The 25,893-nt window shown below is 39.2% G+C and overlaps 3 protein-coding genes across 9 annotated transcripts in view; 2 read left to right on the top strand and 1 right to left on the bottom strand.

The window, feature by feature from the left end:
* The window catches only part of LOC109622866 (phospholipid-transporting ATPase VD), a 252,076-nt gene that overhangs the window by 148,297 nt on the left and 77,886 nt on the right, over positions 1-25,893 (top strand). The gene's annotated exons all lie outside the window — the stretch shown is intronic.
* LOC115258065 (probable RNA-directed DNA polymerase from transposon BS) lies at positions 13,143-21,371 on the bottom strand. 3 transcript variants are annotated; one of them, XM_062851408.1, is made up of 3 exons: positions 21,199-21,371; positions 19,836-21,110; positions 13,143-19,772 (listed from the first exon to the last, which is right to left on the bottom strand). In XM_062851408.1, exons 1-3 carry the CDS (start codon positions 21,232-21,234, stop codon positions 19,578-19,580), a joined length of 1,506 nt encoding a protein of 501 aa, XP_062707392.1. In that variant the 5' UTR covers positions 21,235-21,371; the 3' UTR covers positions 13,143-19,577. The 3 variants fall into 3 exon arrangements, with proteins under 3 accessions (XP_062707392.1, XP_029713933.2, XP_062707391.1); XM_029858073.2 differs by having other exon boundaries at positions 21,199-21,271; XM_062851407.1 differs by having other exon boundaries at positions 13,143-21,110.
* On the top strand, positions 21,470-24,569 carry LOC115258059 (uncharacterized). The gene is made up of 3 exons (XM_029858065.2): positions 21,470-21,619; positions 22,776-24,041; positions 24,094-24,569. Exons 1-3 carry the CDS (start codon positions 21,545-21,547, stop codon positions 24,280-24,282), a joined length of 1,530 nt encoding a protein of 509 aa, XP_029713925.2. The 5' UTR covers positions 21,470-21,544; the 3' UTR covers positions 24,283-24,569.

Raw genomic sequence — 25,893 nt, 5'->3', positions numbered from 1 at the left:
CTACCTGGTTGTATACGTGGATGATCTCGTGGTGGCCTGTGAGGAAGAAGCGGAGTACGAAGAAATTATTCGAACACTGAATCAAAACTTTGAAGTTACGTCCTTGGGAGACATTCGCCATTTTCTCGGCATTGAAGTTCAACGAACAAACCAAGGAGTATCCCTGAAGCAAAAAACATACATTAACAAGCTACTTCAACGTTTTGGAATGCAAGATGCAAAATCATCCAAAATTCCCCTGAGCCCCGGCCACATCCAAACAAAGGAAGAGGAGTCAGACAACTTGCCGAACAACCATCAGTACGCAAGTCTGATCGGTGGGTTGTTGTATGTTGCCGTCAACACTCGCCCGGATATTGCTGTAAGCGTGTCTATTCTGGGAAGAAAAACAAGCAACCCTTCTCAAGCCGACTGGATTGAAGCCAAAAGAGTACTACGGTATCTCAAGGAGACGATGGACTTCGAGCTGGTGCTGGGTGTGGATGACTCTCCGTTGCACATCTACGTTGACGCTGACTGGGCCGGCGATTCAAGCGACAGAAAATCAACCTCAGGATTCCTGTTTCGGTTTGCCGGATGATCAATTAGCTGTAGTGCCAGAAAGCAAACGTGTGTGACTTTGAGTAGTACAGAGGCCGAATATGTCGCACTAACTGAGTGCTGCCAAGAATTCCGGTGGGTTCAACGCATACTTGAAGATTTTTCCGTGGAGATTCCAAGTCCGGTGATCGTGTTTAAAGACAACCAAGGATGTATCAAACAATCAAGTTCACCTTCCGTGGGACGACGATCGAAACACATCGAAACAAAATATCACTACGTCCGGGAGTTGCAGCAGAACGGCGAAATTGAACTTCGGTGCTGCCCGACGGGAGAAATGGTGGCGGACATGCTGACCAAGCCACTTCAAGCCGTGAAGCTGAAACTGTTCCGGGAGGCTGCCGGTGTCCTACCGTCGAGGAGGAGTGTGGGAGATAGCGACGAGCTAGGAACAAGCAAGCCATGACTTTTATAATCTATGACAGCCATTAATAAAATGTTCATTCGTTATTAGAACCTTAAACAATACAGACGTTTACCTTAATCGATCTACGGCCATATCCAACACTTTGCCTTCAAGATATATCTGCACTCCTCGTTGAACCATTTGTTCCGTCGACCCCCCACATATCCTACGGTACTCTCGGCTACGTCGTTTATATGGCGGCTTTAAGTGCACTACAGCAGTGCTCTAAAAGCGACAACACCTGGTTCGACGTCACCAGAGTCGATGTTAGTGCCACAATAGGATCCGACGTCATTAATATCGAAGAAGTATCGTGCATTAATCAGAACCAATTCGCGGTTGGTCATTTGCTGATGTAATCTCCTGGTGTATCGTTCATGGAGGGTGTGGAAGAAGGTGCTTCACGGTGTCAAAATTTCGATTATTATCGAACATTCATGTACCTCGGATTTTTCTTCGAAAATGATTAGTATTTGGGCTATATATTCATAATCGGAAAACTAGAAAATATTTCATCGGCGAAAATTTTTCCATACATTTTGTATGGGACGTTTTTTGGGCTAAAATAGTAATTATTGATTTTTAGTATGAGAAATAGTCAAAAAATCAGCTAACTCATCTTTTCCCCGATAGAATATTTTCAAATTTTGGATTTATACATTATGGCCGAAATTCTAACATTCCATGAAGAAAAATCGGAGGTACATCAAAGTTCACAAAGATCTTCTCTAAGGATACTCACAATCCAGCTGGTACCACGAGAAGATAGGGATAAGAATTTCCGGGAAGAAGAAGCTAAGGGGCTGTTCATAAACACGGATACTTTTTGGGGAAATGGGAGTCTGGTCAAAGTGTACGCTCCATACAAATTTAAAACTTTGTGTATGGACAAAAGTCTATGAGGGGGAGGGAGGTTTGAGATGACCTAAATTTGGTCTACGTGGTTTATGAACGGCCCCTAATGACCTCAATGGGTTTGTATTACTATATTCGTATTCGTTTCTATTTTTTTTTTACAAAACACTGTCAAATATATATGCATCGTTCAATAAGAAAACATATGGAATCACCCTCCACGCCCTACCTGCCTACACCTATGCCATTCCGACTTTCAAGAAAGCAGTAGGGTAATTGTTCCCATCGTTGTGGTAGTACCTAATGTTGCGGTAATGGCAATTGAGCACTTTTTCGACTGAAATGTTACCAAAAGGTATTTTTAATAGAAGTATGGTGCTTAAATTATGAGATTGCACCATTTGTTTGCTAAAGATCTGCCCAAAAACCTATTAAAAAAAAATATTTTCCTTAATGTGTTTGCTGCTGTGTTCCTATTGTTGCGGTAGTGTTCCTAATGTTGCGGTATCCCATATGATTTCAATGGGATACCGCAACAATAGGAACAAAATACCGCAACATTAGGAACAAATACCGCAACATTAGGAACACAATGTTCTTTCAGATAAAAACGAATAAAATGCTCATAACAACATCAAAGTGGCAATATTTCGTTATTTTCCCGTAGATTAAGGATGGATTTTGTCATTTTCAATTCGTTCCATGTAAAAAGTTTGCTTGGGGCGATACAATTGTGGTTTAAGCATAAACCCAGTGCACGCTATGTCTGAACCAGCAGATTAAAAAAAAATAATGTACATCGGGTTTCTTTCCATGAAACATCAGTATTCAAGCTATATTTTCATTTGCAGAAGGTTTCAAAATATTCTATCGGTGAAAATTTTTCCATACATTTTGTATGGGAGAGGAATTGACCAAAAATGAGGATTAAAAGCAAATTTGTATGAAAAACGGTCAAAAAGATAGAAAAATCAAAATTTCCCCGATAGAATATTTTGAAACCTTCTGCAAATGAAAATATAACTTGCATACTGATGTTCTATGAAAAGAAACCCGATGTACATTGAATTTTTATAATCTGCTGATTCAGACATAGCGTGCAGTGCTTAACTCCTCCATGATCGGATCAATTACCCTACGCACGTGAGCCCCATTCATAGTGCGTCCGTGACAGCTCCTATGACCCGACCACATGAGTCATTCACGTGCCTTTAAGCGGTTTATTACATTGCTCGTTCACATACCACACAGGAGTGGCATTCTATATGACAACAAACTCTTCAAGTGTAGTGTACCCACCAGTCCTATCCGCAGCAGCAGCACAATGATGTTGGTGGCACTGAAATTTGATCCATTCCGAGGAAGCATGCGGAGCAGCCGAGAGCGCTCACTGCAATTACCGTCGACAGCAGCCACCCAGCGAGCCAATGAATCGAATTATGACAAATCAGTTCAACAGATCTGCTGCTGCTGCTGTCGCCGTTGTTGATGTTGTTGTCCGATGTCTTCCGGATTCGTAGAACAGCTGTGATTGGCGTCGCGATCGAGCGGAGAAGAGCATTAGCTCGCCAGCGAGCGCGCGCTTAGAAGCAGTTGGTTTGGAATCAATTAAAAGTGTGATCACGCAGCAAAATTTAATTTGAATGTTAATGATCACGGAGTTGCCTGCGGTATAGAATGTAATGGTCAGGTGCTGCGCACTACTCGGAGCCAAGCCGGGTAGCACAGATCATAAATGAGAGGTGTTAAACTCATTGACCGGAGCAAGAGCAATGACCGATCCGGAGCGGAGTTGGAAGCAATTAGAGAATTAATTCACTTATGGCTATGGGGGATGCTTATGTGAGTGCTTGTATTGATTGTACCTTTACAAGAAAACAATGAAAACACCGAGTAACGGTCGTTTTTTAATTAGATTGTATAGCTTAGCAAAGTAAATGCATTAGGCTTTCGAGAATTTCAATAATTTTTGCTCAGTTCCTACACTGCCCTCTTGGCATGTCAGTCCCATGTCGTTTCTAATGTAAATCATATTTTTGTCACTCACGAGGTCATTTAAAACAAATTTGATATCTTTCCCGCCTCATTTCACAGCTAAATGTGCCACGAAAAGGGTAAGCAAGAATTGAATATTTTTTTTTTTGAAAATAATTGGAGTTATAGTACAAAACGTAGGCGCTTTGAAAAACAACATGGGACTGACATGCGAAGAGGGGCAGTACAGCCTTGATGTCAGAGCAGCAAATAACCACAAGACGTTAGACATTGCCGTTTAAGAATATCCAACTTAATACGTATATTGTGGTGTTCCAGGACAAATTCTATCAAAACTTCATCTTTTTAAGGTTTATCGAAGTACGAATGTGATAATTACATATGTTTCCTTTAACTTTATTGACACACGTTGCTCGGAGAACTTGTAGCAGGCAAGTATATCTTTCAATATGTGGAAAAAGAATTAATTTTTGACAAGTTTTACTGTAGTTATGATTTTTTGAAGTACGAAATGTACCTCCTAATTTTAATGGACTTGGCTGAAATTTTGACCAGTTACTCCTTTTTGGATGCCAATCAATATATGGGGGTGGACTTGAGAATTGAAGAACATTTTTAAAAAGTGGACAGGTCTAATGTGCATAGGAATATTAATCGACACCGAACTGACATTCATAAATAATTTTGAATAATGTATAGTATCGACAGATTATTAATCATTACTAACGAAGTTTTTTACCTTGAGCTATTTCATTCTGGGACCCACGGAACTTTCCTTCTGCAAGAAGAACTCACATTTTGTGAGTTGGTATGTCGGGAGTGGGATTCGAGTTGAGCTTAGATCCGCGGCGTGAAAGTCACGTGCTTTAAGGTGAAACATCAAGAAATCCCATTGCAGTTTTTCATACAAACTTTAGAGGCACAAATCTGACGAACAAAGCATCAAACCAAGCCGCACTTGTTTATCCTGGCTTTGCTCACTTGCTAAAAGAGGCAGCTTTTGCAAATCGAGCGCATTTGTTTACGAATTTTTAAGATTGGTGCTCTTGAAAACGTGAGTAGGGGTCCAAGCCGGCCATTGTGGCAGCCATATTTGTATTCTCTGAAGTTTCTCCTTAACCATTACATTTGGTGCGCTCCACAACGTGGAACTGTACTGCCCATATTCGCATAGGTGACGTAAACGCCACATAGGTCAAAATCCACTTTTTTAGCTTCACATATCCTACACCATGTATAGCATATGCTCCAATTATTAAAAATATGTGTTTGTTCTAAAACATGTGAGTAAATTGAAAAGAACGTTTTGACGTAACCACCATGTGGTCGCAATACTGACGTCTGTGTACAAGAAAACTAAAATCTCCCCATAAAACGTGATTGAACATAATTTATTGAGATAATTTATTAAGATAATTTATTGACATAAACATAATTTATGTTTGAGATATCTAAATATTTGATTTCAGATGCCTGAAAATCATTTTCAATATTAACAACTTTCATAGTGAATATTATCAATTATGTTTAATACTTATTATGGATGCAATGTAGATAGTGAAACATTTATGATGCTTTGACAACAACATGCGAATAATTTAACAAATTGATACTTGATAGCCTACAACTCGTCATGGTGAGTCTACGCCGATTGAAGTAATCGTTTCCTCTGGTTAAGACCAGAGACTGGATCAACCGCTTCCAGTCGTCCTGAGATTTTGGAGCCCCTTAGGGCCGCAAAATGCAGTTGAGGAAGACCTAAAAGGCCAACGACCTCGCCCTACCACGAATCCAGGCTCCCTCCTGGTTCTCTGCTAATATGGGATAAGTTTGTCATTTCTCTGGCATACGAGCTACGTACCCAGCCCACTGCAGCCTGTCGTGTTTTATCCTCTTCAGTATACATCAGTAATCCGATTTTGTCAGCCTGTTTCGAGGACACATTTTTTGTTCTCCTTAAATATTTAAATAGATTTTCAAGCAGTAGTTTAGTGATGATTGAATTAGTTAAAGTTTGACCGTAAGTTAATGAGAGCAAACAGTTTGTGGGGCTGACAAAATTGGGTTCATACTGTCTCGATTTATTTACATACTTGGTACAATTCGTAGTTCATGCAACGCCGCCATATGCCGTGATCTTGGCTAGCGGCGAGTATTGTTCGCAGTTAACGTGCTTACTTTAAATTACTCTAAAATGGGTGTTTGTCAAATCTCCTAAGTATAGAATCCAAACACCTCATGTATGAACAGTTATATTTTTTTTTTTATTAATGAAATAGTAAACTCATGGTTTGCCACGAGTAAAATCATTCCACAGCAAAACTTTTATAAGTTTTACGTTTTGTTTCAAAACCATCATTGAAACAATACTACTGAACTGTTGTGGCTTTTCAGTCTAACAAAAGTGAAACGGTCAGGAGTTTGGCATAGCCGTTTTAATCCTGTTAGACTGAGAAAGCCACAACAGTTCAACATTTCTTCCCAGTCGTAAACATCCTCCAAAACTTAGATAAATTAAATCCATATCTCTCTGATTATGCGTTGGGTGTATGAGCTTTTGATGTTTACTAATTTAATTGTAAAAACTTAGTGTAGAGGAATAGTACAAGGTTATTAAAATGAAATTAGTTTCGTAACATTTCGTAATTTGTCGAATATGAGAAAAAATAAATGAGGCCCGCGGTTGACACTTAATGTTTCAGTTTATCAAGTAAACCTAAAAAAAATTGTAAACATTACAAAGGTATTTCTTAATAAATACGTACAACACCATATTTTGGATAAGGCATAAAATAACCTTTTCAACATAGACTGCCTTAATTGCATGGTGCATTGGAAGAAGCCGTTAGGATCCATCGCAGAGCCTGGGGATTTATGGTGATTCCGGTATTTTGCACACATTAAACGAATAAAGAAAACTGGTCGGCGGAAAGTCAAATTGGACTAGGCGATTTTTCGGACAGGAAAAGATAAGCCAAGGAATCATAGTATTTCAAGAAATAATGCACATGCTTTGATATCACAATTTCTTGCAGGACATTTTCCCATAATCATTGAAAAACAGTTGGTCCGGTCTGATTTAAAGCCGACCAACTGTGAATCTTACTACGATGCCCACTAGCGTGGGACACAAAAAGACATTTTACTCCTGTACACTTTTTGAGTTCCATTTTGGTCCCATATCAACTGTGCAAAATTTCAGATCGATCGGAGAAACTATATTTTAGCGCCAGCCATTTTAAGTTTTCATACGATTTAGTATGGGAAAAATCAATTTTTCAAAGAAAAATCGCCACAGGTTGCCCCTTAACCCCTAAAAATAAATCGATGAATGATTTCTGTTGGAAATTTTACGAGGAACCAACCCTCCGAAGACCGCAAAGCGATCTGAGGCATGTGGAAAAAGTTATTGACTGAAAACCGAATGGCATGCAAACGCTGTTTAACATGTAAGGAATAACAATAAATAATAAAATCTCGTTATTTTATCGATCGGGTGAGGCCTTATAACTTTCTCCACGAACGTCGCATCGATTTGCTGTCTTCGGAGGTCTGATTCCTAGTAAAGTATTCTACAGAAATCATTCATCGACTTATTTTTAGGGATCTAGGGGTTACTCCTGGCGATTTTTCTTTGTAGAAGTAAAATTTCCCCATAGTAAATCGTATGAAAAACTAAGAATGGCGGGCGCTAAAATATAGTTTTTCCGATCGATCTGAAATTTTGCACAGTTGATATGGGACCAAAGTGGAACTCAAAAAGTATACAGGAACTTCAGTTTTTCCATTTTTTGCATTTTCCCATATAAACCGTGTACCAGGCTAATGCCCACGCTTTATGGTACGCTCGACCGCACTATCCGATAGTTCACATTTTCAGAATGTGACGCGTTAGCTTTTTTTCTGAAACCACGGTTAGTACATCTTCTTTCGAGTCGGGACTGCTGCTTATCAACAAAGAATGTATTTAACGCACGAATACGGACATTCAGCCGGAGACCCGGGTTCGATTCCCGTTCCAGTCGGGAAATTTTTTTCGACTCCCTGGGCATGGTGTATTATTGCACTTGCCTCACAATATACAAATGCATGCAATGGCAGGCAAAGGAAGCCCTTCAATTAATAACTGTGGAAGTGCTCAAAGAACACTAAGTTGAAGCGAGGCAGGCCAAGTCTCAGTGGGGACGTAGAGCCATATAGAAGAAGAAGAAGACGGACATTCCGGAAAAAATCTAACACGTGTTCAGAAAACGGGTACCGTAATAGCTAACATAACGGTCATAGCAATCTGGTTGTTACGTCAACTTATCCGTGTAATCATTCATCAAAATGACTGAATGGTCGCATAAACTGACGTACACGTTTTAAATATGGAAAAATTACATGAAAGATCTTAAAATCATTGCGGCTCACTTTTTGTAGCTGTAATCCACGAAACTGACAGATTATTTCATTCAAATAGTCGGTGCATATGTAAATCCGGAAAAAATCTATAAAATCGTGTTTTCCCATCAGAGCAGACGTTGGTGGTTACATCGACTATGCGAATATGGGCATGCAGCAGTGTAGTGCTTTATGACATTTTTTTTATTTAAACACTGTTATTGATTACATACTTGTAACTACTATTTATGTTTTTTAATATATTCATATTATGTTATCAATAATAAAATTTCCTTCTCTTTTTCAGGTAAGTGTGGACAAATAGATTACTACAAATAAACATCTTTCGTAAGTACATATACATATTAATCATTGGAAACTGGTTTAGGGCAAGGTGTTTTTCGATATTATCAAGGTGAAAAAATATTGATGAATACATACTGCGAAAATGCTGATATGATGAAATGTAAAGTAGGTATGCATTTTTCATCTAAAATCGATAAATTGAATCATTCACAAAAACAGAAAGTTTGATATCTTCAACTTGAAAAGATATTCATGATTTACTTCTAAAATTGGCTTATTTTTTCGTACGAATGCGTCGGAGCTCTGCGCGAATGCAACATTGAAATAGTTAAGTATATCTGTTGATCCGTGTTTTACGGTGAATTTCTGTGACATATTTCTGAGAGAAATTCTGAAGAAATTTTTGGTACAGATTTCAAAGATTTCATGGTGGAGTTCTAAAGGTGTTTCTGAAAGAAAGTCCAACAAAGCTCTGGAGGATCTTTTAGTGTAACACCTACATAATAATATGAGATATTTTTTCAGTGCAATTGTAGACCTAATATTAGCCATAGCGTATATCAAAATTTCCGGAGTAATTGCGCACGGACACGCATTCTCTGTATAAGTTTTCGATAGATTCGTTGAACAATTATAGGCTTCGTCAGTGTGTGAGTTGTGGTGATCTTCTATTTTTGAGCGAGAATGACGTCTGCTACGTCAGACTGCATGTCAATGTGAAGGAAGTAGAAATGCACAAAGTAAGCTGAAAATTGCGGGTCAGAATGATCCCATGACTTTCTGCATACGAATCAAAGGCGGTAGTTACCAGCCCCTCTTACAAAAATTCCGTGAGAAATGAACATGAGCATGAGCAATGAGCATAGATGACCGCACAATTCATAGTTGTCACTCCATGATTGATCAGAGGAATCGAAACTGCACAGAGAACCTTGGGACTAGCACAACATTCTCACTATGGTAAGGTCAATAACGGCGCCGATCACGACCTTAATACGGTCGTCGAGGATGGTAAGGAATATTAGTACGACAAACGTTGTTATAGAGACCGAGAATCGTTGCATCTCCACGTTTGTCTCAGGAAGGATTTCTTGTTAGTAAGGGATGTCAAAAATTCCGTGAGAAATGTTGATATTCCTGGATGTTTTTGGGTACAAATTCGTAGAAATATTATAAAAAAATCGTGACTAGCACAACAACATTCTCACTATGGTAAGGTCAATAACGGCGCCGAGCACGTCCTTATAGAATATTAGTAAGACTAAAGTTGTTATATAGACCGAGAATCATTGCATCTCCACCACGTTTATCTCAGAAAGGATTGCTTGTTAGTAAGGGATGTCAAAAATTCCGTGAGAAATGTTGATATTCCTGGATGTTTTTGGGTACAAATTCGTAGAAATATTATAAAAAAATAGTGAACCATTAGAAGCTCTGAGTTTTTTAGAGATCCTAGAGAAACATTTCGATATTTCAATACAGATTGGGCAAATCCGTGCACGAAATGTTTACTAACAATCTATATCTCATCTGAAAGGTCTAATCGAGACAAAAACAAATTAAGATAGGATCAACGATTCAACCTGGAATTTCTCCATTTTTTTTTTTTTCAAGTTTTCTCCAAACAAACATTTCTGTATTCCTTTAGGAATCCAACCAGGGATTTCTCCAAAAAATCAGCGATTTTTTTAAGGAATTCTTCTCCGGGAACTCTTTTATTGAAGCCTCCAATAATTCCTGTAGGCCAAAAGATTCCTCCAAAGTTTCCTCCAAGAATTTTACAAGAGATTGATCTAGGAATTTGTTCTAGAGATTCAAGAGATTCATCAAACATTTCTTGCAGAGATTCTACCGGGAAATACTAAGGCGATTCTTTTAAGAGTTATTCCAATTCCCGAAGATATAGCAATACTTCCAGAGATTCCTCCAGGAGTTCCTTCACAGATTTGAGGAACTCAATTCTTCTTGGAATTTTCAAAATCCCCTAAGAATCCTTTCGGAGATTCCTCCAGTAATTGCCCTAGAGATTTCACTCCAAAGTTCTCTAGGAGTTCCATCCGATAAATTTTGTGATTCCTCCAAAAGTCTCTGTAATTTAGTCCAGAAATGCCTTCAAGAGTGCCTCAAATAATTGCTCCTAGCGTGCCTCTAGGAATTTCTTTGGATATTTTTGTAACAATTCCTCCAGTGATCATTCAAGAATTTTCCCCAGAGCTATTATCACAAACAACTGCCACAAGATACTTCAAGGAATTTAGGGAGATTTCTCTCGTAATTCTTGATTGGGTTCATCCCATGCTTCCCTCAGAAATAGCTCCAGCGATTACTTTAGTGATCCATTTACAAATTCCTGCTGTTTTTTTCCAAAGATTCTCCCAGAGATTCTTCTAGGAATTTGTCCAGGAATTCGACTTTGTTTAGTAGATGCCTATGAATCATTCAAAAAATTCTGGTTAAATTGTCGGAAGAGTTTCTGAAAAAAAAAAAATATCAGGAGTTAATCCTGGAGGAAGTTTCTACATTTATTTCTTGAAGGTTTTCCTAAAGAATTTCTTAACGAATTTCTTAAACAACGGACGAATAATTTTAGTAATTCCTAAAAGAATTTCTTAAACAATTTTCAGAATAAACACTCGATTGTTAACCCTCTAATACTCAAATTTTTGATTTTGATCTAAATATCATTTTTCGTCATCTAAAATCGATTTAAACATGTCTTGGAAGATGATTCTTTTTAATTCTCGATTTCGTGAATTTCAGTTTTTGATTTTTCTAATTTTTATTTTTGAACATCCCCACACTTTTATATTTTTCCTGGAAGACAATTTGGGGAACAATTTTTTTGAGATGAAAACATTTTGAGATTTTATGATTATTTTTGAAATATTATTATTTTAAATTTTTTTCACAGAAAATTTTATTTTCCGTGTAATATTAAGGAAAATAATTTTAGAGTGTATTAAACTATTAAACAAGGATAGAATGATTTGGGAAAAATTTAAAATATGTTAATTGTAGCGATTAAATACAAAATAAACAATGACTTCTAAGAGGTGACTAAAACATCAATTTTTCAATGATTTTTAAAAAATTTAAATACGCTTTGAAATACACGAAAAACCATTTTGAGATATACAGAACAGTCCAAAATATCAGCCAAAAATAAAAAAAAAATGATTTTCCACGAAATAAAAATTACAAAAATGCTCAAACTATACCCCGTCTAAAGGCGGGATTGGGTATTAGAGGGTTAAAGGGCTGTAGAGAAATTCTTGGAGTCGATTTCATATAGGGATTTCTGAAGGAATTTATGGAAGAATTTTTGACTAATTTCATTGGAATAATTTTTGATCAATCGAATTTCTGAATCTCGTTTTTAGCATCTCTGCCAGAAATCCAAGAGAAACCTCTGGAGAAATTCCTGGGACAATCTCTGGGGCTGTTCTTAGAGGCGGCTCTGGAAGAGTTCTTAGAGGTATTTTCATTAGAATCTCTGAAAAAAATTTGGGAGGAATCTGGAGAATTATCTGATACCTTTTGAGGAATTCTCATAAAAATCTCTCAATGAAATTTGGAGCAATTTCAGGATGAATTATGTTACAACACATACATTGGAACCTTATAAACGCACAACGCCACTTAACATAAATTGTGCCCAGTTATCCAAACGGATAACAAAGTCCGAGGATGACGAGTTTTCATTATTTTTATTGGTCCATCCTGTAATCGTATTTTTGATGGTTAGTTCGCAGCGTTTGTTGCTTACATAGCTTGTATTTGGTCTAAGGACGCATTCTAATTCGGGCAACAACACAAGACAGGCAGTCGTTTGATCCGGCTTGTGTGTTTTGTACTGAATCGCTGCCCGAAATGACTGGAGCGCCACATATGTACATTAAAATTCAGGGAGAGATGTACAAACCACAGTATAACATACTAAATAAACTGATAAAATGTTCCTAACAATTTATAACCCTTTCGGGACGGAGCGCATAAAAAGTGACTTTGATTCTCCAGTACTCGAATATTTCTCAACAAATCAACAATCGCTGTTTCTCATTTAGAAGAACTACTCTTCAACTTTTGGTTTCTAGCTTAGACTACCTTGATAAATCGGAAATTAAAAATATGCGACAGATAAAACATTTTCATGTATTACGGATTTTGCCCACTTTTTGTTTTACTTGTTGTGGTAAATCTCACATGCAACGTTAATAAAAGTTTGTTTACACATATGCAAGTATACATAATGGGTCAATTATTCAAACAATTTACATTACATAAAACAAAGACTAAACAGATGAAAAAATATGCAAAACTGTTATAGCACAACAACACAATTGTGCTGGTTCGTGCTGAAGAAACCTCTGGATGATTACCTGAAAACAGCAAACCAGCTCTATGAGGATTGAAGATGCTTTGAGAAGTTGCCTTTTTATTGAATTCGTGATACCTGATCCAGCTTCCAAGTTAAAACACCATAAATACAATTATTCAAAATATTGTAGAGATATAGGTGAACGATTCGTCACGATGATATCATCGTCATAACCGAAAATTCGAAAATAATTTGATCTACAATGTTTTACTGTTTATTTGTTCACTGTGTTTCATTCATCACTCTGGCCACCATCAATATTTTTTCACAGCTTAATTTCAGTTTTATACGAGACAACTGCTCTCGATTTTTTAATAATGATGATAATATTGACGACGGACTGTTGGACTTTTGAGGAAAATGAATCAAAACTCCGAGTTGTTGAGTACTGAGGGTTTTATTTTGAATTATTATTCTGTTCAATGTTTTTGTTTTTTTTACAAACTAGATTATTAGGCTCTTTGGAATACCTTATCGGAGCCGATATATCTTGTTAGTTTTACATATTCTTTTTACAAAAAGTATTTTTGTTAGTTTTAGTTGCTAAAAAAAAACAAAAATAATGTAATTAATTAATTATAACTGAATTTTTGAATTCACAATAAAATTGTTGATGATTTTCATCATATCTGTATCCATTTGTCCTAACACATCTCGTATGGATTGTGGTGATCGGTTGTTCCGTTCGAGTTCTCGTAGCATATCGAGCCTTCTTTCTTCGTATTTCTCACATTGCCAAATAACGTGATCAATGTCTCCGTAATCCTTGGTACAGTCGCAAACGTTAGAGTTGACTATATTGACTCTGAAAAGAGATGCGTTTTGTGTGTAATGGTTCGAAATCAGACGCGACATATTTTTGTTGAAGAGTCTGTTGCACTGCAAAGCTGAAAACCACGAAGATAATCTAACGTTAGGTAAAATACTGAAGCAGTATCTTCCCAATTCACTGTTAGACCAACTTTCTTGCCAGGACGTTAAAGACATCTGTCTGATTAAAGGATGAAAATCTTGGGTGGCTGGAATATGGTGGTAAATTTCGCCATAATGAGATCCATGTTTGGCAAGTGTATCTGCAAATTCATTACCCTCAATCCCAGAATGCGATGGTACCCACAAAAATGTAATAACATATCGGTCCTTTGTAAGACTCGCTACTGCGTCCTTTATATGCAAGACCTACCCCAATATTTTTCAGCGCTTCTAGAGAGCTAAGACTATCCGAACAAATCAAGTAATTTCTAGGAGCAAGAGTTTTTATATAATCAACTGTGTATTTGATAGCTAACAATTCGGCTGTATAAATTGAACACGGTGTCTCTAATTGATAACATACTTGGTGATTTGAATTGTAAACTCCAAATCCACAGCTATTCGCCTCCAGAGATCCATCAGTAAAAAACGTTGCATCCGCATTGATATTTGATAAAGCTTCCATATATGACTGTTTTACCTGAACTGGTAGTAAAGGTTTCGGAAGGTTTGCCAAATTCTGAACAAGAGAGGTATTGACATTCAATTGACAAGGGCGCGCCGGAACATTGTAACCGTAAAAGTTATCTAAGCAGGGGGATGTTGGTAACACGAGACACTCTCTGTATGATCGGAGAAAACTCGACTGTGGGTGGATTCTAAACAGTTCGTCTAATTGTGTCATAAATTGTGTGGATGCTACATGGGAACTCGTTAAATATCTGCAATTCAATTCAAAGAAGCGAATGTTCAGAGGAATCACACCAGCTATCACTTCAACAGACTGGGTGTGCGTAGAGTTCAGCAAACCTAGGCAGATTCTTAAACATCTGAACTGAATTCTTTCGAGTTTAATAAAATGTGTCTTAGCTGTCATGTGAAAAACGAATGAGCCGTATTCAATTACCGATAGAATCGTTGTTTTATACAATTTTATCATATCCGATGGGTGGGCCCCCCACCATGTTCCTGCTATGGTACGTAAAAAATGTATACGCCGTTGACATTTCCGTACAACATACTGAACATGAACTTTCCACGTACACTTCGAAGCGAACCATAATCCGAGATACATATACGAGAGACTCTGAGATAACTGAACACCGTACATATGAAATTGCACTGGAGATAACAACCGTTTGTTAGAAAAAATAACGAATTCCGTCTTTGAAGCAGAGAATTCCAGTCCTAAGTCACTTGCCCAAGTTGTGAGTTTATTCAAACAAATCTGAAGGGGTCGCTTGGAAAGTTTAACGTCCTTGGCAGAAGCCCACAAACATGCATCATCAGCGTATTGCACTAAGACGCACCCACTTTCAATGCAGTTGTCTATATCCCTGGTGTAAAGATTATACAACAGTGGACTAAGAGATGAACCTTGTGTTAAACCAGAAAATGAGTTACGGACGTGTTTGATTTGGAAGTTTTGAAAGAAGTGCATAACCTTAAGGGACAGGAGATCGAACAAAAACTCGGCTAATCTTGCTGGAATTCCGAGAACACATAATTTTTGGCATAAAATGTCGATAAGGACTGAGTCATAAGCTCCTTTAATATCAAGAAAAACGGCAGTTAAAGCTTGTTTCGATCGAAAGGCAATCTGAATATCTGTAGCAAATAAAGCTTGACAATCTCTGGTTCCCTTTCCTTGGCGAAAACCGTATTGTGTCGGGGACAATAACTGATGTTTTTCGGCCCAAAACTCGAGCCGAACGAGTATCATCTTCTCCAAAACTTTTCGAGTGCATGAGAGCAGACCTATAGGGCGATAGGATTGTGAAATACCGGACTCTTTGCCAGGTTTAAGAATCGCCACTACCTTTACGTCTTGCCAGGTAGCAGGGATGGATTTGTTCTGAAAGATCCAGTTATACGATCGAAGCAGGAGCTGTTTAGCGGAGGTGGGTTTTTCAGAAGGGAAAATTTGATTCCATCCATTCCAGGTGAAGAATTATTACACGATACTAGGGCATTTTCCAAATCTGTCAATCCAAAATCTGCGATTAAGTCTACTGCGGATGGGCTAATTTCATTGAATATCGGTTTTTCATTTGGAACAAAGCACAGACTAACATTTTCAGCAAATTGGTCGATCCAATCCGCATTAAAATCATGTAGATCTGTCGTATTCGGATTGAAATTTCTCAATCTACGTGCCGCCTGCCACAAAGTTGGCATAGCAGTGTCCGTTGTAAGGGACTCTACAAATTGCTTCCAAAAGTTGCGTTTTTTAGCTTTGAGTATCATTTTGCTCTTTGCTTCTAGTTTTTTATAGTTTAAAAAATCATGGATTCGCCCCAGTTTCCTGAACTTCTTAAAAGCCTCTGATCTCTGTTTAACAATCTCTGCACATTCTTTGTCCCACCAAATCGTAGGGGATCTAATTTTTGATAATGAAGAGGGGATTGGTTTGGTTTGCGAATTTTCGGCCGCCTTTAAAATCAGGGTTGTAAGAAACTCATGCACATCCGCTTCCTCTACTAGACAGTTTTCAATTTCCATCGAAACAATGGTTGAGTATTTCTCCCAATCAATGTTTTAGTCAAACCATAAGATATTGTCAGATCAGTTGCGGATTTTGTACTGAACGTTATGTGAATTGGTAGATGATCACTACCTGCAGGATCATTTACTACTGACCAGACGCAATTTAGAGAGAACCTAGATGAACATAATGAAATGTCCACTCTGCTGTTGTGAAACGGGGGACATGCAATGCGTGTTATTTCTCCAGTATTTAACACTGATAAGTGGAATTCATCTATAACGTCGTAGAGCATGTTCGCTCTACCGTCATCTTTATCTTCGCCCCATGCACAGCCATGGGCATTAAAAACTCCTAGAATAAATACTGGATGTGCATGTGACTAGTCTTCTCAAAACACTTGGGTTCAAGTTCGATGATGGAGAAATATACACGGAAGCTATAACAAAAGTTTGATTTTCAATTTCAATCTCAGCAGCAACGACTTCAATTGGACTCAGATTTGGTAGATTTATACGATGGAATGAATAGCAATTCTTTATCCCTAGCATAACTCCTCCAGCTCTTACATCTCGATCAGATCGAAGAATGTTGTAGTGCTGGAGATTGAAGCTTCATTCAGGTGTAAGAAAGGTTTCAGAGAGCGCAAAACAATCAACATTAAGTTTTAGTAAAAAACATTTCAAATTCGCTATCTTTGGCAGAATGCTACGGCAGTTCCGCTGGAACAGAGAAAACTTCTTATTCGGATGTACATTAGCCATCGATGGAAACCAACAGTCCAAGGAGTGGCCAGGATGAAATTAGCTTTTTCAAAAGGATGTTCAAAACGGGAATCCAGTTTTCGTCCAAGCCGGAGTAAGCTGAAATATCTCCGAAATTAGTTTGATAATCTGTGTAACTGTTAGGCCAACAGTTTGAGAGGGATTTTCTGCATTCTTCGATGTGTTAGGAACTGTCCTGAAAAATGATGGGCCACCGGATACACCTGAGAGGGCAGGAAAATCAGAATCTTTGAAGTGGAAGTCTGGCTGCTTACGAGCGAGCTGCGATTGGCGAGAAGTTGATGGTTAATCAAACGATGGAGGAAAGGCATTGACAGAGACGTGCTGACGCGAAGAAGATGGGACTGCATTCAAATGAGGCGTTGACGTTTGACCAAAAGAGGAGTTCTGAACCTGCACATTACCCTTGGGTTTCTGTTGATAATCCGAGGACCTCGACCTCTTGGATTTTCTTGGGCGAGCATTTTTTTTTTGCGCTTGAGGGATTCTGGTCGACTACAGACTGATTCCGATTCATTTTCATCAATATCCGACAGATCACTGAGGGATTCATATGGGTTTTCATGGCGAAAATCGGAGCTAGGCAGATTAACAATTTCTGCATAACTCAGCTTCGGCTTTTGCCAGATTCGTGCTGCGGCAAACTTAGCACGTTTTTTGTAGGCAGGGCACTCTCTTTTCGATTCGTGGCTGTTTTTGCAATGAAGACAGATGTTTTCTTGAATTGGACATGCTATATCGAGGTGAGACTTGCCACACTTGCCGCAGCGAGCTTTGTTGGCACAGAGTCTCTCCGTGTACCCATACCGCTTGCATTTATTGCAGAGCATGGGCTTGGAGGAATACATACGAACGGGAATAATTGCCTGACAGATTTCGAGGTAGTCTGGTAGAATGGTTCCTTCGAATGTCACACGAATCGAATCGGACGGCTTGAAGGACTTTCCATTCGCATCTTCTGTTGCAGCTGTTAGCTGCGTACATTCCAGTACTGTAACCGGAGAAATGCGGGGGTCATTGAATTTCCCTACGCCCTCCTCTCGGAGGCGCTCCAAATCCATGTCAGCCTCCTGAATCACGCCATCGATCTCCACGAGGTTAGATGGCACATATACCCGATAAAGACGAGCTAGGAGTTCATTAAGAGCAACTTTGTTTGCCTCCTCCTCCCGACTTGTAAAGACAGCGCGAACTTTGCTAAAAGCAATCTTTCGGACTTCCTTTACCGTTTTGAAGTTGCTGTAAAGTTCCGCAGAAATCAAAAGAACGTTAATCGGCTTGTCTTTCTGCCGCAGGAATACTTCATAGGGACCTTTTGCTGAAGTCCGATAAAATCGATGGCGAGAATCAGTAGGCTGAGGATTCTTAAGCTGGAGTTCGACGTTTGGTGCAACGGAGGGCGTTCTGTCTGCATTAAGAATAATCTCAGAGGACGCATCCTCGTTTCCGTCCATGTTTGGCTACTGAGGCTAATCCCGAGCAGCCAATAACAAGCTACGGAACAATGCGAACCGGCGACAATAGGGAAAACAATGATGTGGTACTTAGCTTTGAAAATATTCACTCGAAACGACCTTGCGTTAACCTTTCATAAAAACGTGGATTTCTTTTCATAATTTCAAATCTCAATTTGTTCATCGAGCACATGTTCTGTTGTGCACATGGATGTCAAAGCATTTTCAACAGTGTAATTTCCCACATGGCTTGGTCAGCCAAAGCAAAATCAAGAAATTGACATTTCATAAAAACGCCGCACTCAACTGAAGACTAGATGAACTAGATAGAAGCGAGACACAACTGGCTTGAACGAGAGTTGGGAAGCGACTGGCAATGTTTTTGTTGACTTAACTAGTGATATTCAGCTATGGCTTCTCGATAAGGCATGCTTATCATTCAGGAGGGGTTCAATTGCCATTATTTTTACCGCCACCCACCAGTTGTATCGGTTTTCCCACATTATCAAAGGCTTATCATAATCGATTCTACATAGAGACGCATTTAATCGAAACAACCCAGGGGTTGTACTCCATTTTAGCGAATGCACATTTTTGTGTTGTCAGGAATGCTTCATTAGAAAAAATATACAATGTCGGATAATAACAATGACCCACAAAAGATTCGCAGGGTGGAATTCTCCCTAAAGAAAACAGTTGTAATTTTGGAGAAATGGCTTTCAGTAAACTGTCACTCTTTTCCGCGTAAGTATTTTTTGTAAAAACGACCCCCTTGCCAATCGGAAACCAATAGCAAAGATAACCTGCCTTTCTGTTCAACATTCGACACGTTGTCCACGCTGACCGGCCGAGAACACACAAAAAAAAAACTGGAAAACCATACCTACTGGGAATCGACCGGTTTATTGCTTCTCTTATCGAAAAATTCCGGCCCGCAACATGTCAAAGATTGCGCTTATCAATAACCTCTGATGCAACCAAAGTACCCATTGGATGCCGAAATCACCATCGCCGACAGGTCGACACCCTTCAGGGTTAAACACATGATGACACGGTTCTGGCGGCTGTTGAAATTGGATACCAGCTGGGCAAAAATGCTGTAGGAAGTGGCTAGGGCCGGCTGGTGGACGTCGATGTTGCCCGAAGGGGTTTCCTGGAAAGATCGTAAGAAACGCGAGTTAGGTATTCTTGTTTGTTGTTGAATTGTGGACATTACAGTTAGAAGCTTAAGGGTAGCAGTTTTACGAACGCTGGCAGCGCTGTTGGATGTCACTCCGCTGATTGCGTTTGTCCATGCCGTAACGTAAGATAAGCGATCGGCTAGGAGCTTGTTCAGAAGTGCTGTTTGATCATTGGCTACCGAGGTAGGGTCCACGAGGTTGAGACAGGATCCCATGGTTGGGATGTTTGAGGATATCGAGTTGACCATAGGCGTGAGATATGTATTGACACACGTTGACGCTGTCGCTGGGAGGTTCCTCATTGCGTTATTTAAGGTTTGATAAGCGTTGTACAAAATGTCTTTGGCAGCTGTTTGGACGGAATCGGTTATCATGTAGGCAACGCTGTTGAACTCTTCTTCGGAGTTTGGTCGCAGGACGTCCATGAAGTAGTTATAGAAAAATGTGTGCTCGTTTGTGAGAGATATGATAGCCGTGGAGTTCGGTTTGATAATGTCATCAGTGAAAGCTCTGATCTGGTTCTGAAAGCTATCCACGGTCGTGGACAATTGAGTAACGGTGCTGAAGATTTGCTTGACGAACGCACTGCCTGCATTCGTGATGGTATTGTAGGAGTTGCTCAGAGATGTATCCAGTGAGGCGAAAGCCGAAGTCAATGTTGTAGTATAACTACTCATGAAACCATCTGCTGTCATGATAATTGATATCACATCAGCCATTTGACCTTTCAAAATATTCATCTGATAGCTGAATGCATCCAGTGCTCCAATCAAATTAGCCAATCGAAACTTGTTAAGAACGCTATAAATAGTATTCGGTGTGATTTGAGCATTGGACCTGATAGACGCTACAGCTTCCTCAAACACACCCATGGTTGAAGATAAATCATGCACAATAACTTCAATTTCACCAAACTGTGCCTTAATGTCTCCCCCTGTAGTTGGAGAAAAGGCCACCACCATACTGAGGTATTGTGCCGTATCGTCCAAGAACTGTTCTGCAACAAATAATGTCACAAAAATTCGGTCAAACAGAAAAGTAGAAAACGTAGATTTATCGAGGGCACAATCCGCAATAACTTGCACAAAACTATCGATCGGACCCACTAGTCCGTTGTAGAGGAATGTTATTCCCATGGCGGCATCGTCCAGTGTAACCGTGCTGAGTGGTAAACTTTTATTCAGATTTGCTATTGGAGTTTTCAACGATGCAAATGGTTTCGTTATGGCCAGCGCCGCTGTCGAGATGTCCGTTTCCGTTTTGAACCCACCTTGGACATTGAGTCCAAAGAACGGCGCCACCGGTGAGAACTGAAATGTTATGTTAAAACCGAATTAGCAGCAATATTTAAATTTTAAAACCGATTTAGTATAATTTCAAATTTTAAAATAAGATTACGTTAATAAATCCGATGACCAACAGTAAACTTTTCATTGTTGTGTTCGAGTGATGGACGAATACTTACTGCTGGGCTCACAAAAAATATCAACCAGTTTCTCCCAGCGTAAACACTTCACAATATTTATACAATTGTTATTGCACTTTAGTTTCAGCTACGAACATTGGACACATTTGTGCCCAAAATTCCATTACCTATTTTCATCTCGCGCTGAAAAGATTTCTCCTTATTCAGTTTTGGCGTTTTTCTGTCTCGATGTTCGATATTGACTCAAGTGAACATTGGTAAAACATGTTTGGATAGATGCGTTTCGAGAATTGTTCCGTTTGAGCTGAACTGCAGTGTATGATTGATTATTACGAAGTAAAGATGCAATCGCTTAACGCTTATTTGCTTCTCGTGTGCTGCATTTCAGTTCATGTGAGTTTTAGTTAGTGCCATTAAATGTATTTAATATGAAATTTGTATTCGCAAACCTACATCTCACCGTTTGAATGAAAGTGGGGAGACAAAAGTTATCCTAAATTACGTTACAATATTTTGTTATTTCAATCACAGAAATTTTTGTTTGTAAAGTCCAAAGGATATGGAACATTTTTAAAACTCTGTTTTTACCAGTGAAGAGAATTGTCAGACAAAAGAGGCACAACACAAGCAACAAAGAAGACGTGGCGATTACTCTTTATCCCAACTGGTAACAGATAATGACATTATCTCGAAAATTTTTGTTGCAGACAAAAGGGAAGCTGGATTTGTTGCATACTTTTCAACTCGTGAATAATCAATTATTAGGGTAATTTTCCTATTGTTACACGGCTAAAAACTCGCCTATTGTTAAACACTCCTTGTTATTCTTATGATGTGTGCAACAATTGGCAAATTTTTAGCCGTGCAACAGTTGGAAAATTACCCTACTAACCCAAAATTTAAACTTTTTGATGATACATCTTCAGCAGCGTTGCAGTGTTTACCGACTCGAAGTTACCGCTCGAAAATCACAATGCAAGCCTTAAAAATCTCTAAACTCGTGGTGTACGATCTTTGTCCTATTCTGTTCAAGTTGGGACAAACCTATGTCGCATTGGGTAGAATGTCGCAACAAATTCAGGTTGCGACATTGTCGTTATTGTTGCGCGATGGTTGTATTTTGATTCACTGGTTTTCACTATAGGTCTTTTTTTTCTTCATTTTAGAGTTTAAGATTTATAAATCTTCTGATTTTGAAGTGATCCAACAGAGACATTCAAAAGCCAAGGTGTTACCAGTCTTTTACCCAATTTTACCTACGAGTATATTACTCGGATAATCCATTTGGATGTAGCTAGGGAAAGATTATATTATATAGGAGAATGTTTCTTTCATAAAGACAAATCAATCAATCAATATTATATAGTGACTAAAAATATCATCACATAGATGCTAAGCTAGTACACAAACCCATTTTTTGCGATTTTTCATTCTGGGTTTTAGTATAGTTTGGCTAGCAGCTAATGTCACGACATGGCCATATTTTACATCAACCAGCATCTACTCAAAATATGTGTATTGAAAATTAATTTCTATTTGTTCTATACAGTCATCACATGCTTTCTTTGGCCTATCTATCAATGGATATTACGCTCCATCGTCAACAATCGCCACCAGCTGCTCCAATACCGTTACAGCGTACAACTCTCTTCGGTCGGCAATAAGCAGCCTTCGCAACGAACCTTATGTGTCACTGAATTTAAGGATCGTGTCGGATAGTTTCTTTGTCAGTTACGACGGACTCGGCTCGCGTATGCAGAACGTCTTTGCCTTCATCCAAAATGCTGCTAACAACAAAACAGCAACTACTGACAATCTGTTCGTACAAATCAACAACTCAATATCTAGCGCACTGGATTTTATCGCTACGAACAATCGGACCGAGTGGGAGAAAATTCTGGATCCTTCACTGTTACAAGACTTTACCACCACAAACGCATCTTTGCGTAACATTTCTCAAATCCTCAACGAGGACATTTATCCAAAACTGATTTCTATTGGACAGGGATCCGTTACGCCATCAACTGTAGCAGCCAGCATTCCTCAAACTGTGCTGAACAGTTTCACTACAGCTATAGATCAGCTGCGCCAAACTGAGCAAACCACCGTACTTCCTTCCGTACGGACAGCAGTTTCAGCACTGCAAACCTCCAATCAAAGATTTGATGCCTATATATCCAAGATGCTCTCCAGTTACGCAACGCTGGACACCAGCCTCAGTCAATGTTGGACGTCTACAACTTCTCTGCCTGATACGTTTACCACGACCACCAACCGTCTCTACGCTCCTGTAAACACCTCGGTCAACACTTTCATCAAAGCCATCAACAGTTACACCGATCTCTACCTCGGATCGTCCGCCAGTGATAACACCGCCGCTGTCAACTTCTTGGCGTCAAGCTATTTCAATAACGCATCTTCGCAAACAAGCATGGTCGTAACGAAACTGGATCAATTCCGTTCACAATACAGCGAACAAGTTCTAAGCACCACCAGCGTTATGCTGACTAAGGGCTTCGAAGTTATGCAAAGTGTTGCCATGTCTGTGATTCAGCAGACCAAACTTCCCAGTTGTGCCGGTCAGTTGACGCAGTCGTTCATCGATCGCTATTCCGCTCTGCTGAGTTCATTGCAGAACTGCTTTACCGGAGGTAATTTTGATCTGAATCCACCATTGCAGACGCAAATGTCGGTAGCATCCAACATTCAAGCGGACATACTGTACTACCTGACGATTTTGAACGGGCTGTTGACTGGGGTGACGGATGGCAGTACGGCCACGGCACGTATTGCGGCGGATTCTCGAGTCACTGCGGTAAGATGGGGATAGACAGTTGGGTTCAAAGTAACCAACTTTTTTGTTTCAGTTTTTCAGTCAATCGGCTGGTATCATACGGACGTTTAGTCAACAACTAGTGAACATGTTCGTTCAATTAAATGCAGACTACAACCTCATTGTTGGGCGTTCTAGCTACTGCCTGGCCAGTAAGGCCGCGGAAGCTACCTCGATGGTGGACGATTTTGGCAGTGCTTTCCAGCTGTGCTTGGAAAGCTAATCTCAGAACTAATCTCAGGGAATCTTCAATAGAAATATAGTTAACGATATGGTAAAATTTCAATGCAGTTTATTAAAAGTGAAAAGCGTCCCAGGGGTTTTCAGGGATCCCAAAGGTGGTCCAGGAGGTTTCAGGGACGTTCCGGGGATATTCAAGGGGTTCTAGGGAGTTTCAGGGTTGATCCATGGAGCTTCAGGGGATGTCATGGAAGTTCCAGGGGGTTTCTTCCGTGGAGTTTCAGGGAGGTTCCAGAGTGTGCCAGCGGGTTTCAGGAGTGTTCCAGGGATTTTCAGGGGGTTTAAGAGGCGTTTCAGGGAGTTTCATAAGGATTCAAGGGGTTTCTAGGGTGTTCCAGGCAGGGTTTCTGATTTCTACTTTGAATCTTTATTCACATTGGAAGCCACTCAGCAGAGAACGGTTGCCGTTTTTTGTTTTGCCTGCTTGTCAGCGACGATAGCAAACTCAGGCGAATGGTTGGATGCCGCACTTGGAAATTATTCATTCGTCCTCATTCGCATAGCAAACGATCGTCCAAAGATGCGCTTCGTAAGTGATACTGTGTATATGTTTTTTTCAGGTTTTGAAATAGTAATTTTAATTATTTTTTTTTCTAATCTAGTATTTCAAAAACAATATACTCGAAATAGAAAGCAGAAATTCTTTTCTAATTATGATAAGGGCCTGTGATTTTTACATTTTGATTTTTATTTGAATCCTTCCTTTAAAACTTCTTCATATGTATAATATCCCAGCGTTGTCTGTCTGCCTGTCTATATCACAAATTTTGAGAACTTTCTGAAGTTATTGGACCCTTCTGAAATATTAATAAGGCTCGAATAACCATCATTCAGTCATCAGCAATCATCAATCATTCAAAAGCAGTTTTCTTCGTCTAAGTCACAACGTCATTGAAAATTATTTCACTGTTATCCAGATGGTGGCCAGAGTGCAGCGATAAATTTTTATTAACATTTGTTGAGATTTCAGGGAAAAAACTACTTTGAGTTTTTGCTAAAGAGTTGTTTAACAGAGAGTCACGACAATGATATGAAATGATTTGTTTCGTTGATGATCCATTTTTTTTCTTTTTTATCCATGGTGTCCCCCGCCCCCCCTTCGTGGACAAGCGTGGACTTTTCTCGAACTCCCTCTCCCCTCTAAATTGTCTACGTGGTATATGGACGGCCCAAACATTAATTTACGGTAAGTGAAATAAAATGAAAAAATCGCAGTTTGCAGGGTGGCCACCGAGCCGAGAAAAAACGGGAAAACCGGGAAAAAGACGGGAATTAAGAACGACCGGAAAAAAAGCGGGAAAAAGTCGGGAATTTGAGATGATTACAGAAAAAATTATTGTTGAGAAATTTGGTGAGCATATTTGAATTTTATGCAAATCATCGATAATCTGTATGAGCAAGCTAAATTCAAATTATCGATTCAGATCCTGTACAACCTTGCTTTTCTCAAAATTTTGCTAGTTCATTATCGAATTTGTGAATAAATTTAGAACTTCTGCATCATTTCAAACATGAACAATTTCATAAAGGATTAACCCTTTGTTAGTTTCAACATGAAATAATGGATTGTTTTAACCCTTCACTTCCCACGATT

Source organism: Aedes albopictus, chromosome 2, assembly GCF_035046485.1.
Source record: "Aedes albopictus strain Foshan chromosome 2, AalbF5, whole genome shotgun sequence".
In the NCBI taxonomy this organism is placed as follows: Eukaryota; Metazoa; Arthropoda; class Insecta; order Diptera; family Culicidae; genus Aedes; species Aedes albopictus.
This window is presented reverse-complemented; position numbering and strand designations above follow the sequence as displayed.